Source organism: Balaenoptera borealis (genome assembly GCF_965194805.1).
Source record: "Balaenoptera borealis genome assembly, chromosome: 7".
NCBI classification, from domain to species: Eukaryota; Metazoa; Chordata; class Mammalia; order Artiodactyla; family Balaenopteridae; genus Balaenoptera; species Balaenoptera borealis.
In genome coordinates, this window is record NC_138864.1 from 112,337,499 (window position 1) to 112,352,930 (window position 15,432).

Sequence of the window (15,432 nt, forward strand, 5' to 3'; positions counted from 1 at the left end):
AGAAATGCTGCTGTCAAGAAAAAAAGTAGGGGACTTCCATAGTAGCGCAGCGGTTAAGAATCTGCCTGCCAATGCAGGAGACAGGGGTTCGAGCCCTGGTCCGGGAAGATCCCAGATGCCGCGGAGCAACTAAGCCCGTGCACCACAACTACTGAGCCTGCGCTCTAGAGCCTGCGAGCCATAACTACTGAGCCCACGTGCCACAACTACTGAAGCCGCGTGCCTAGAGCCCGTGCTCCGCAGCAAGAGAAGCCACCGCAATGAGAAGTCCGCGCACCGCAACTAGAGGAAGACTGCGTGCAGCAACGAAGACCCAATGCAGCCAAAAATAAAATATAAATAAATACATTTATTTTTAAAAAAAAGAAGAAAAAAGTGGGAATGAGGAAGAGAGGAGGAAGTATCCACAAGCATGAAAACTTGCATGCCTTTAACATAAAGTTACTTTCATCTTTTCATACATAAATTTTTAAAAATTAGTTAAAAAAACAAACACCCTCCAATTTGTGAGCACACTTTGATTAATGCTGAAGGCAATTAAGAAAGTGAGATTTCCTTTTATGTTCCTCAACGTCTACTAGTAATAACATAAAGTCTCCAAAAATCCTGTTCTTAAATATTCAGGCATAACTCTTAGTGGTCCTGCAGGATGTAAGCGTCCATACCATTCAATTCCCACATTTAAAAATTTGAATCTATTTGGCATACTCCAACTTACTAGTGAGTGGGAGGCACAGAAAACAGCAGACTCAGTAATTTCCCTGACTTTTGCATGACATGAGGGCTTTCTCCAGGATCAAATACAAAGTTTATGTCACACATTTTAGGGGTTCAATAAATATTTACCACCTTAATACCAAGCTACTATCTAGAAGCGGAAATTTAGCACTACTAATTTTCTTTTTAAAAAAAAACTTATGTCGGGCTTCCCTGGTGGTGCAGTGGTTAGGAATCCGCCTGCCAATGCAGGGGACACGGGTTCGAGCCCTGGTCCGGGAAGATCCCACATGCCGCGGAGCAACTAAGCCCGTGCACCACAACTGCTGAGCCTGTGCTCTAGAGCCCATGAGCCACAACTACTGAGCCCATGTGCCACAACTACTGAAGCCTACATGCCTAGAGCCCGTGCTCCGCAACAAGAGAAGCCACCGCAATGAGAAGGCCACGCACCACAACGAAGAGTAGCCCCCGCTCACCACAACTAGAGAAAGCCCGCGCGCAGCAACAAAGACCCAACGCAGCCAAAAATAAATAAATAAATAAATAAATAAATAAATAAATAAATAAATAAATAAATAAAAAGAATTGGCTACCATCTTTAAAAAAAAAAAACTTATTTCAAAGTGTTCTTACATTTTAATTTGAGGAACCAAATGGTTAAGGATCTATTACAATAAATTCAATTCTTCAATCAATGATGTAATCTTCCCAATTTAAATTTTTTCTCTCTCTCCACTCACCCTTCTGTACCTATATTATCTCCTTTCAAATCTTAATCTATCTGCCTGGATGATTTTAATCCCATGAAACTATTCAAAGCTATATGGGCACAAGTATAAAAATGAACTACATACAAACCAATTAAAATATCTTTCCACAAGATCATTTAAAATTTTCATTTGCAAATGGAAAAGCTATTTTCTACCACAGGATTTCTGAGTAGCTCCTTTCGGAGCGTTTATCATTAAGTTTATTTGAAAACTGTTGCCCTTCACTAACATCTATAGTGGTGATAGTCTACTCCCTGAGTGCATCAAGCATATAGATTGTTCCTAGTTCCATTTCAAAGTCTAATCCACGCACTGAATCTTACCAGTCCATGATAAGAGAAGTATAAAAATTGAGAAAAAGCATTTGGAAACTTTTATAGCAACTTAACATTGCCACAACATTCAAGTACATCATCAGTGGGCTCTGAAGAATAAGATAGTTATCTGTGTGGTTGTTGTCGAACTTAGGTGGTAAATCACATGACACAAGCTGGGTACTAGGCATGCTTAATAGGACCCTGTATCAAACACCAACAGACTGGGCTTCCCTGGTGGCGCAGTGGTTGAGAGTCTGCCTGCCAATGCAGGGGACACGGGTTCGAGCCCTCGTCTGGGAAGATCCCACATGCTGCGGAGCAGCTGGGCCCGTGAGCCACAACTACTGAGCCTGCGCGTCTGGAGCCTGTGCTCCGCAACAAGAGAGGCCACGATAGTGAGAGGCCCGCGCACCGCGATGAAGAGTGGCCCCCGCTCGCCGCAACTGGAGAAAGCCCTCGCACAGAAACGAAGACCCAACACAGCCAAAAATAAATAAATAAATAAATAAAAAAAAAAAAAAAAAAAAAACACCAACAGACTGTGGCGGGGCGGCGGGGGTGGGGGGGGGGAATACAAAAAATCTGGTTCTGCATCAGATATAGTTTGAAAAACACTGATGTAACATTTAACTCTTCTGAAAACATGAAGGATTTGGACAAGCACTCCGGTTTTTTTCTTTGCTAACAATCTCTGACACTGTAAAATCCTGATAAAAGATGATGCAAAGTAATATAAATGCCAAAAAAATAAAAATGCATACACACACCCCAATAAAAAAAAAAATGGAGAATGACAATTACCAAAAATCGGGTTGCAGTATCAATTCTCATCAAGTATATTACTGATGCACCACCATGTTGAGTATATAACACTGGTTACCCCAATCTTCTTCTATGTTATTCCAAGTTTTTCCTATGGAAATATACTTCCATAAGACTTCAAAGTCAACTTTAAGTCAACTTTATTGGAATATAACTGCTACATAGTGATACCTTACACATACCAATACAGAAAGATACCAACACAGGAGAACAAATTAGTTTACCATGAATTCCATGATGGTTCCTCCTCCACACACATACCACCATAAAAACCTACTCTACAAATCCAATAATAGAAAATTAATAAGCTAATACAGCAAGATGAGGAAGGGAGGTAGATTAAAGATGGGAGATGAAAACACATAATTTGAATAGCTGCAGAAAGAGACCGTGACCCACAAAGCTAGTAATAGTACGAAAAATGAATATAAAGAAAAATATATCTGGTCTACTTTTTGACTGAAACAGATAGGTTAAGCCTAATTTTCTAGGAATATATGATCAAATAAAAATTACAAGTAAAAAATTTTTCTTTAAAGGTACTACTGCATGTTACAAACTAGTGTTAAATAGGACACCTGTGGAGAAGCATTTTTAATGTGTAAAATATTTCTAATTGTGTTAATTTGTCAACAAATTGCCAAACTACTAATTAAGATGGTTTATAGTCTCTAAAGTAATCATTTAATTCCTTTCATATGTGTAGTTATGTTTCCACTTTTATTCCTAATTTACATGTGTATTTACATGTGTCTTCTGTTTTATTTTCTGATCAGACTTACCAAGACTTTATTTTATTCATTGTTTCAAACAACCAGCTCTAACCTTTACTGAAATATTGCTTTTTTCCTATTTCACTAAATTCTACTTAATCCCTACTTTCCACTGTCGCAATGTTTATTCTTTTTCTGGTTTCTTAACCTGGAAATAAGTTCATCTATTTTTGTTCTTCATTTCCTAATTAATGCATTTACAGCTTTATATCTTCCTCTTGCTAAAGACAATGAAAAATACTGTATAAAACTTTTTTCTAACCAACATCTTAAAAACAATAATGATCTGCAGTGGGGAAGTCCCAAGACAATTTTTGGATAAAAGTCAAAACCCAGAGAGATAAGTGGAAAGTCTGAGTAACAACAAATGGGAGAGAGGAACAAATGGGGGAAGAGGGACAGCATTAAAAGTCCAAGGCCAAATCAAGGTGAAGAATTTTGGGGGAGATCACTCCCACGTTAAGCTGAGACCCAGCCCACCCCCAAAGAACTCATTTTGTCTCAGGGTAAGTACAAACTACACAGAGGTCAGTACAAGATAAGAAAAAAGGAAAAGGGTGTAGAAGAAAACCATCCTAGAGAAGTTGAAACCAACCCCAGGGAAGATGTGCACCCAGGAGAACAAAAGACCTTTATGGTTGGCCAGAGCAAAGACCTTTACGCTTAAGGCATCCCTAATGGCAATGTTTACATGATCCAGCAGAAGCCAAATCAAAGCCTCTCTATAGGAGGGCAAATTCATCTTGGGCCTTGGAGAACCCTACAAATAATTCAATGACAACCACGAAGCAGATACAGACAACAAATCACATAAGAAAATAAAACAACATGAATGACAACCAACAGAAACATCCCTCACAAGACTTCAGCTTCTGGAATTATTGGACAGATTTTAAAACAATAATTCTAATCTGTCTAAACAAATATATGACAAACTTGAAAATATCTGCATGGTATAAAAAGCTTTTTAAAAAATCAAGTATCAAAAAAGAACAAACGTTACTTCTAGAAATGGAAAACACAATGGCAAAATTTAAAAACTCAGTAGACTAGACCTAAAAAAAAAAATTCTGATTGATCAGAAGAGAGCATCCATTAATGCATGAAAGGAAGAAAAAGAAAGAAACAGAAAAGAGATTAAAAGACATGGCAGATAGTGAAAAGATCTGGAAAATATTTAATCAGAGTCTCAGAAAGAGAGGAAAGAGAATAAATGCAACAGCTGAAAAGATAACAGCTTAATTTTTTCCAGAACTAATGAAACTCACCAAATCCACAGATTCAAGAAGCCCTACAAACACCAAGAGGAATAAATAGAAATACACAAGTGAGTTCTACTTTCTGGAACTGATTAATATATCCATTGTGGCCTAACAGTCAATCTCTGTGCCCACTATACCTGTATTTTAAACTTTTGTACAAATTTATTTGTACAGAGTTGTGTGCATGCACAAACACACACATGCTTGCTAATTGTGTTAATCAAATTTTCCATTTCCTTTTTATTGTGTACTTCATCATATATTTCTAAAATACAGAAATTAGAAGTCTCTCCATTATGCATGTGGGTGCAGTTTCTCCTGGTATTTACATCAGCTCAATATACTTCTTAGCTCTGTCAAGTAAATAAAAGTTTCGTGACTTTAGGGGACCTTTCATCAGTAAGAAAAATATCCTCTTTATCTTTTTTAAATGTGTTTGATCTTGAATTTGATTATGACTAACTAATATCAGTACTATTATACTTTCTTTCCTATGATTTCCATTTGCCCACTCTATCTTTTTTCCCCTAGTTTCCCTGATAATTTTCTTATATGTGTTCCTAGTCAAACAGTTCTACAAGGTTTATTAGGAAAAAGAGCAGTCCCCCATATCCTTCCTCCCCCTCAACAGTTGCCTCTCCCTAAAAATAATCTATTCTTTTAGATGATTCTTCTGTCATTTACTATCACATCATTAAATAACATGCTTGTATTGCTACTTCCTGATTTTTCAGTATTAAATATTATTACATTATGCAAATTGAAGATTCAGATTTCTTTCAGCCAGCCTAACCATACATTCCAAGCCCACTTTCCAACCTTCCATCCTAATTTTGGTTAGGTCAAGGGTCACAATTACATTATTATGAAGTTCAAATATTATTTATACACTTCGACCTCCAGCCATGACAGATTAGATGGTAACAGACTAGGGCTACCAGCATAAACAACTAGAAAACTAGACAAAATATATGAAATAACTGTTTTCAGACACTGAACAACAGACAGTGAACAGCAGGTCTACGACCTCTGAGAGAAAAGAAAGAAAAAAGATGAAAACCACAAGTGTCCCAGTTTTCTGCTCTTCTGGCACTTACTGGACCTTGGCACTGGGTCCAACGGTCACAATGAGCAGAGGGGGACAGTGTTCAAAATTTGAAGAGGTTGAGGGAACTGAAATTTATTGGGCAAAATACCACAAAGGGGGAACTAGTACAAAAAGAATTCCAGAAATCTACATACAGGAATCCTGTGGTAGCCAGTTTTCATAACAGCCCTCCTGAAGACACCCTGATAGAGTGAGTGTAAACAATGAATTTAGGGAGGAAATAAAAAAGAACACCAGTCACATGTACTCTTTCAGAATATAGAGGAGGAAACATTTCCTGAAACCAGTATTTCTTTGGTACCAAATCTAAAAACAACATAAAAGAAAGCCAAAGATAAATACCTCTCATGACACAGACGCAAAACTCCTCCTGAAAATATTAGCAAATTGAAAATAAAAAGGATAATACACCATGATCAAATGAGATTTACCTTTGGGAGGGAAGGTTGATTAAAAAAATCAACCTAAATCACTGTTTCTACAGAACAAAGGAGATAACACACGATCATCTCAATAGAAGCAGAAAAGGCATTGGATAAAATGCAACACCCACTCATGATAAAAACTCTCTGTAGGCAAAGAATAAAAGCAAACTTCCTCAACCTGATAAGGACCATCTACAAAAAAACAGTGACATACTTAATAGTGAAATACTCAACGTCTTCCCACTAAGATTGGGAACAAACAAGGATATGTGTTCATCCCACTTTTATCCAAGGTTATAGTGTAGGGCTTACCCACTGCAATAAGGCAAGAAAAACAATTTAAAAAAATAAAGGTTGGAAAGAAATAAAACTGTCTTTATCCACAGAAGATGTGATCATCTATTTAGAAAATCCTAATGAATCTATTTAACAAAAATTAATTATTCTACATAATGACAATGAACAACTGGAAAATGGAATTTTAAAAACAGTATCATGTGCCAAAGCTCAAAAAAACACAGGGACTTCCCTGGTGGTCCAGTGGTTGGGACACCACCCTTCCACTGCAGGGGGCACAGGTTTGATCCCTGCTGAGGGAGCTGGGATCCCACATGCCATGTGGCATGGCCAAAAAAAAAAAAAAAAAATCCAAAAAAAATTCCCCCCCCCCGCAAAAAAAAGTTATAGGCAAATATAACAAAACATGCTGTACTCTGTACATGAAAACTACAGAACATTGTTTCTGAAATGTTTAAAACCTAGAAAAATGGAAAGATAAAACTTATTCATGACCTATATGAGTCAACATTTTCAAGATGTCGTCTTTCCTCAAATTGACCTGCTTATTCAATGCAATCTCAACCAAAATTCCAGTAGGCTTTTTGTACAAAATGACAAGCTAATTAAAAAACTTATGTGGAGGGCTTCCCTGGTGGTGCAGTGGTTGAGAGTCTGCCTGCCAATGCAGGGGACACGGGTTCGAGCCCTGGTCTGGGAAGATCCCACATGCCGCAGAGCGGCTAGGCCCGTGAGCCACGACTTCTGAGCCTGCGTGTCTGGAGCCCGTGCTCCGCAACAAGAGAGGCCGCGACAGTGAGAGGCCCGCGCACCGCGATGAAGAGTGGACCCCGCTCGCTGGAACTGGAGAAAGCCCTCGCACAGAAACGAAGACCCAACACACCCAAAAAAAAAAAAAAAAAACTTATGTGGAAAGGCTAAGGTTCAGATACACAGAATAAATTCTAAAAAGAATAACAAATTTGAAAGTTTTTATTGTAACAGATTTGAAGATTTAGAGTAGTCAAGACAGTATGGCATTGACAAAAAGATAGACATAATCATCGGTGGAAGAGATACAGACTCTAGAAATAGACTGACACATTTATGAGCAACTGATTTTCATGAGAGTCCAAAACCATTCAAAAGTAAAGGGGTGGGGCTTCCCTGGTGGCACAGTGGTTGAGAATCTGCCTGCCAATGCAGGGGACACGGGTTCGAGCCCTGGTATGGGAAGATCCCACATGCCGTGGAGCAACTAGGCCTGTGAGCCACAACTGCTGAGTCTGCGCGTCTGGAGCCTGTGCTCTGCAACAAGAGAGGCCACGATAGTGAAAGGCCCGCGCACTGCAAAGAAGAGTGGCCCCCGCTTGCCGCAGCTAGAGAAAGCCCTCACAAAGAGACGAAGACCCAACACAGCCAAAAATAAATAAATAAATTTATTAAAAAAAAAAAAAAGTAAAGGGGTCGTCTTTTCTACAAAAGATGCAGTAACAACAGGATATCTGTATGGAAAAAAAAATAAATCTCAACCCCTACGTCATATCTGAGCCATTGCAGCATAATATGATTACTTTTCCTTTTCTGTACAAGTTTTTGTTTCCCATAGAGTTAATAACTGTGTTTTGTCTGATTAGATCTCTATGTGTTTATTACTAATTCAACCATCAAATTTCCTCCAATTGTTGAAATGGCTTCACAAGACATTTCTCTTTAAAAACACCAAGTATTCTTTCATTTTGATCTTTTTGTAGAGATTCCCCTTGGAGCTTTCTGATTTGCCACATTCTGGATTAACTGCCCTCTACAGGTCACATCTTTCATCTTTCCCCATCATCCAAGAAATCCCACTGCTTCTTGCCTATGTTTGATTACCTATTTCCTCTATCCCATGTATTTTTTTTCTCTTCTTCATTCCTTTATATTGATGGGGCATATCCTCTAGTAAATTTCTGAGAAAGAATGCACAGAAGGTAAAATATTTTTGAGAACTTTCAGGTCTGAAAACGTCTTTTCATAACTCCCTCATACTTAATTAAGTCAAGCAGATACAGAGTTCTGAAATGAAAATAAATTTCCTTCAGAAGTGTCTTCTAGCTTTAAGACTTGATTTAGAAAAGTCTGAAATGACTGATTCCTGATCTTTTATGTGCAACCTACTTCTTCCTCTTTGGAAACTTGTAGAATTTCTTTCTCTTTGGTATTTTGATACTTAAAAATAAAAGTTTGTGCCTGGCACTTGACGGGTGTTTTTGCTTTTTTGGTGGTTTGTTTTTTTTGAGGTAACACTGGTTTATAACCTTCTGTAAGTTTCATGTGTACAACATTATATTTCTACTTCTGTGTACCCTACAGCATGCTCACCACCAAAAATTTAGTTTCTATCTGTCATCAAACAGTTGATGCCCTTTATCTATTTCACCCTCCCCCTCCGCCCCTTCCCTTCTGGTAACCACTACTCTGTTCTCTGTATCTATGTGTTTGTTTTTATTTGGTTTGTTCATTTATTTTATTTTGTTTGTATATTCCACATATGAGTGAAATGACACAGTATTTGTCTTTCTCCATCTGACTTATGTCACTTAGCATGGACCCTTCAAGGTCCATCCATGCTGTCACAAATGGCAAGACTCCACCTTTTTGATGGCTGAGTAGTATTCCAGTGTGTGGAATACACATCTTCTTTATCCATTCATCCATTGATGGACACAGGTTGTTTTCATATCTTGTTACTGTAAATAATACCACAAGGAACATAACAGTGCATATATCTTTTTGAATTAACGTTTTCGTATTCTTTGGTGCCTTTTTAATCTGAAAATATGTCCTTTGGTCCTGGGAATATTCTTCAATCATATATTATTGAAGACAATTTTCCTCTGTATCACTGTGATCTCTTCCTAGAATACTAACTTATTTGTTATGTGACCTCCTGGACTGATCCTCAAATAAAAGTTATCTCTTCTCTCAAACATTCTCCTTTGCCTTTTTGCACTACTTGTTAAGGGATCATCTCAACTTCATCTTCCAACTCTTTGCTTGAGTTATTTCTGCTATCATATTTAAATTTTCAATAACTGTTTCTTATTCACTGAATTTTTTATACCATACTGTTCTTGTTTCATGGATTCAATATCTTCTATTATTTCTGAGGTGAAAATAATACCCTTGTTGAAGTTTTCATTTCCTTGGCCAGTCTCTAATTTCCATGTGAGCCAATGTTGTATGGTGCTACATCAGTAAACCACCCATGTTCCCACATCTGCCGTTTCCATCAGATATTTTTCTCAGACATGCTGCACTAAAAGGACATGCAAAGGCAGTCTAAGGAATGACCTGCACCTGTTTAGGGAAGCACTAAGGTCCTTTTGACCCCACTAGGCTCAACAACTAGGACCAAAGAGAAACATTCAACTTCATATGTTTTTAAAACCTGCCTCTCTCTCTGCTTTTCAAAGCTATTAAAACAAAAGAGGCCTTTTCTGCAAACAGACAGGTTTCATCTTGTGAGCCAAAATCAGGAGCTGGCTTCAACTAGCGCCACCTGCATCTCCAAGTTTATTTAAATCATCTCAATTTGACATCTCATATAACGCCTTCTACAGGCTTCTCCCTGCAGGGTTGGGCTGTATCTAAATTGTAGCTTCATGGTCCTCTCCAGAAACACTTGTGGTTTCCTTCTGTGTTAACACAACCACTGAGGCTGGGCTCCAGAGATGTAAAGATCTGCTGGTCTCTGACTGAGATGGGCAGCTTCATAATTATGTGTGTTCAGCACTCTCCAGCAAAGCTAAGCCAGATTCCAAGACTTTGTGTGTCCTGCACTGTCTGCCTTCCGTGATACATGCCATGAGACAGGTATGAGCAAAGTCTGGTAGCTAAGAGACTAAGGAGAGGTTCTAAGAGTTGTGGATATTAAGTGGATATTAAGTCAACAAGAAATTAAAAAACAAAGACAAAAACAAAAAAAACTCCTGGTCTGACTATTAACAATAAGTGCCTCAGCTAAAGATTCTAACTTGGAGACCCAAAAGGAGGTTGTCTCATATTTCTTTAATCTGGATTTTTTTTTTTTCTTTTCTTTCTATAAATGTTGGAGAGCCTTGGTGTTCATCCTTAGACAATCTCTCATTTTTTCCACTGACCCTCTCTGTGATTTAATCCAGTGTCATTAATTTATAAAAATATTCTATATATTGATTAACTCCCAAATTTATATCTCCATGCCCAAACCAAAACTGAATATTCACCTGTCTAGTTAATATCTCCATTTAAGTCTCTAATAGGAATCTCAAACTTAACATGTTTAAAACCGAGTTCCTGATCTTCTCAAAAACCCTATTCCTAGAAGATGCAGTCTTCCCCATCTCAGTTAATGGCCATTCTCTACTTCTAGTTGCTCAGTTCAAAATCTAGCAGTCATCCTCAACTCTTCTACTTGTATTGTAGAGTGGATATTAAACCTGTTAATCTTTGTATGTCTGTAAAATGTTTTATTATGCTTTCAAATCTGAATGAAATTGCGAATTCTTCATTAAAACTTATTTTCACTCAAAAATTTGGAAAAACAAATTTTTCGTTTGTGTTCTCTTTTCTATGGTTGTAAAACAAAAACACGGGCATCAGTTTTATTCTTGTTCCTTTGTGATCTATGTATTTTTCACTCATGGACTTTCAGAACTTTGTCTTTATTCTAGATATTCTAAAATCTCACAATTATGTAAATAGATGTTGATATTTTTCAGTCATCTTGCTTCATACTTACAGAACCCTTCTAATCTGAGGACAACTGCTTTTCATAGTGAGTAATTTTCTTCTATTAGTTCTTTCATTATTTCTTCTGATCCATTCTTAGCTCACTGCTTCTAAAACTTCTCTTAGCAGAGATTAGAACCAGAAGATCTCTTTTTTACATTGCTTAACTTTTCTTTCAAGCTTTCTATTTTTTATCTTTCTGCACTATATCCTGCAAAAAAATACTCAGCACAATCTTCCAACTCGCTAATTTGCTCTTGAACTGTGTTCATTCTTTTCTTCAACCTATCTATAAGATTGTTCATTTTGAAGATCTCTGTTTTTTTTTTTAAAAAAATGTTCCTTCTACATGAATATGTCATTCTCTCTTACCTCTTTAAGAGGTACCAATGACACTTAAAAAAGTTTCCTTCTGTTTGCTTACTTATGTTAGATTCTTCTATATACTGATTTTTGTGCTTCCCTTCCATAATGTTGGCTTTCCTGAAATACCTATTGATTCTTGGTTGTTGCACATGTAAGAACTCTGTCAACCAGTCTATAAAATGCTATTTCTGTTTGCCGTAGGATGTTTTTTTGTGACCACAGAGAGGAAAAACAGCTCAAAAGGGTATGTTAATAGTTCATCCTCTGAGCATAGGAGGTCCTAGTTCCTCCAGGGTATTTCTATCCCCTTTAAGGCTCTGACCTAAATTTATAATCAGTGTTCCAACTAGAGGGCATCTGTCTCTGCTACCTGGCATAAAAGTTGGACTGTTGCTCCAATGCCTCTGTACTCAACCAACCACACTGATAGTTCTCCTAGGATCTTGAAGCACCACTATTATTACCTTTTTTCAACAGTCTTCTCCTGAATATGTTTTGAGTTAACACTTTTTCTTTAAATTGATCCCAATGGCCTTCTGCCCTCCAGATTCCTCACACTAGTCCTCCCAGAAAGGAACCCTTTTACTAACAACCAGCTTTGCTGAAGTTACTCTGTTTAGTTTTTAATCTTAAATTTTTTTCTATTTTTTACTGCACTTTCTAAGGATTTGAGGTGATTCTAGGTAATCCCTTAAAACTGAAATGAATTTCTTTGCTATTTCCTCAAATAGTCTTAGGTTATCCTGAAAGTCACCACTTTCAACATAATAGTTCAATACAATTGTCCTCTAATGGTATGATGGGGAACTGATTTTTAAAATACAACTGAATGTTTTAAAATTCATTAACACAAATTTAAAAAGCTAATGTTATCGTTTTCATTTACCTTTCCATTCACATTCTTAAAGTATATGAACTATATAAAAAGATATATATATACATTATAAACACCTACTGTTATATAACATATATATATATATATATAAAAACTACATTAATTAACATTTAAGTAGAGCTCACCTTTTTTCATTCATATAATATACGTTAACTGCCCACTAGATTTAAAAAAAACAACAACTGGACAACACATTGCCTTCTGAGATATTATTTTTTTAATAATCTAGGTATCTAAAACACATTCTCAAAATTTGGTAATAATGATCCAAGAGCTCTTTGAATGGGTAAACAAAAGAAAGTTTAAATCATATAAACAGATATTAAAGATAAGGCAAAAAATAGCTATTTGCATTAGTCCCTAAGGTGGTAACAAAGTCCTTCAAAACAGAGATGCAGCAATCCTACTCCCCCTAATAGGTCACTTACTACACTGTAATTGCTGCATCTGCTTATAAAAACAACAAAACCCAGAATACTATTTTAAAAATTATAGATTTTTTAGATTTAGAAAGGATTCAAAGGACTTGCATTTGACCCCCAAACCTACTACCCATTAGTTGACGCCTTCGATAAGTTACTTAAAAGGCCTAGTTTCCTTAACCATACAATAGGGATAGCATTATCAGCCTAGCATTGTCATAAGGACCAACAAATGAGTAAGTATTACCTTCTAAACCAGGATTTCTCTTTTCATTTTAACTCATGATCTTTTTTAGTACACATCAAAACTTCTCTACTATTTTGTACTGGAAAACTAAAGCAAATTTCCCCCCAGATGTAATACTGATTGTGTTTTTCCAATTTCACACCGTCCTATCTAAATCTACTGCCTCTCTCTACCCTTAATCCTATTAAACAGCCAGCACCACCAACCTTGTCAGTCTCCTCAGATAAGAAAATTAAGGCCAACCAGAGAGGTTATGTGACTTCACCAAGGTCATATACTTAGTTAACAATAAAGCCAAGACTCTGACTCCCAAGGCAAGTGTTCTTTCCACTTCATTAAATCTTAAAAATACAATGCTACACATTATCTCATCTGAGGTTTGTAGATTCTTTTAAATCTACTTACTCATAGGCATGGGGAAAAAAACTAAACACAAAGTTATTTTGGAGTATTTACCTTTCTGCATGCAGGACAAAGCCCATTTTCATCAGTGCGAATTCGATGCCAACAAAATCGGCAAATCTGGTAGCCACAGGTGCAAGGGAAAAAGTTGATATCATCTATCTCCAAGGGCTCCATGCAAAGAGGACATTCCACAGGGTCTTCCTTCACATCAGGACTGCGAGACATCTTCACGTTTATTAAACAGCAGCAAAAGTTTATAATAATTTAAGGGAGAAGGAGGTTCAGCGCTAGGAACTAAACTGTAGAACTTCGAAGACCTGCATAAGAAAAAACAAAATATACTGCTTACTACTGAAAAAAATGGCATATTCAATGATCAAGAATCAAATTTCATAAAAAATTTGAAAAATATTAATCAGATCAATTTTTGCTATCTCAGAAGATGGAATTCTGTATATTCTTCATGTCAAGATAAAAGGTGTGAGGTTGTTAAATTTTTTGATTCAACAGAAACAGAAAAGAACTTCCTTTTTTTAGCTAAAACATTTAATACTAACCAGTACTAATCATAGCATATTTTAGGGGAATAAATACTATACAGAAACATCTTCACCCTAAAACATACTCTAAACTGTCTTATCTTTCACCTAAAAGCTAGTAGTAATACTGCCACATAACTAAAAGAGTACTATAGTAGTCTAAAATGTGTCCTAATTTACAAAATAAAACTAATGAAGAGCAGTTTCAGTTACCTGTAATTACATGTTAATATCAAACCATTACCACAGAAAACATAAGACCTGAAAAAAATGCCATAGAACCTAATTGTTTACAATTAAATATGTATTAATATGCCAATGAAAAATTCACTTCTGGGAAAATACACACGTATTAAACAAAATTAAAATATTCCTTTTTATTATAGAAATGCTACAAAAAGCCTACAGAAAGGGGGAAGAGAACAAATAGACCTCCATGCCTCAAAGTCTTTTTAAAAATTAAATAATTTATCTTTTTAGATTATGGAGAATTGAAAATTTTCAGGCTAAAGTCATTGTTAAATTAAAACGCTATGTCAAAATAACGGAGATTTTTTGTTTGTTTACATAATTTGACAAACTAACTCTAAAGTTTACATGAAAGAGTAAATGCATGAGACATGCTTTGAAACTTTTGTGGAAGAAACGTGGGGATCTGCACTATCAGATACTGAACTGTACTACAAAGCTACAGTAACAAATAATTTGATATTGGTACAAAAACAGACAAAAGATCAAAGAAACTAAATAGAGAATCTATAAACAGAACCACGAATTAATGAGATTTTAATATTTGATAAAAGGGACATAACAAGGGCTTCCCTGGTGGCGCAGTGGTTAAGAATCCGCCTGCCAATGCAGGGGACATGAGTTCGAGCCCTGGTCTGGGAAGATCCTACATGCCGCAGAGCAACTAAGCCCGTGTGCCACAGCTACTGAGCCTGCGCTCTAGAGCCCGTGAGCCACAACTACTGAGCCCGCGAGCCACAACCACTGAAGCCCATGAGCCTAGAGACTGTGCTCTGCAACAAGAGAAGCCACCACAATGAGAAGCCCATGCACTGCAATGAAGAGTAGCCCCTGCTCATCGCAACTAGAGAAAGCCCATGCACAGCAACGAAGACCCAACGCAGCCAAAAATAAATAAATAAATTTATTTTAAAAAGTGGGGGGGACATAACAAATCAATATGGCGAGGATGGGCCCAATTTAAAAGCAGTAACAGGATCCTGGTCTATCCATTTTAAGAAAGAAACAGTATATAGCTGTCTCACACTGCAATCAAAATAAATCCCATATGATCTGTCTGAAGAGCTATACATTGAAATAA

General features: G+C 36.8%; 1 protein-coding gene across 10 annotated transcripts in view; it reads right to left on the reverse strand.

The window, feature by feature from the left end:
• Nucleotides 1-15,432, reverse strand: part of CNOT4 (CCR4-NOT transcription complex subunit 4) — a 140,765-nt gene that overhangs the window by 67,176 nt on the left and 58,157 nt on the right. For all 10 annotated transcript variants that reach the window (XR_014246365.1, XR_014246366.1, XM_082398089.1 and 7 more), the window contains one exon: nt 13,615-13,880. Coding sequence is in view for 8 of the 10 variants with exons in the window: in XM_082398089.1 (XP_082254215.1) it covers nt 13,615-13,788 (174 nt within the window). In the remaining 2 variants the exon portion in view is untranslated. The remainder of the gene's footprint in view (nt 1-13,614; nt 13,881-15,432) is intronic.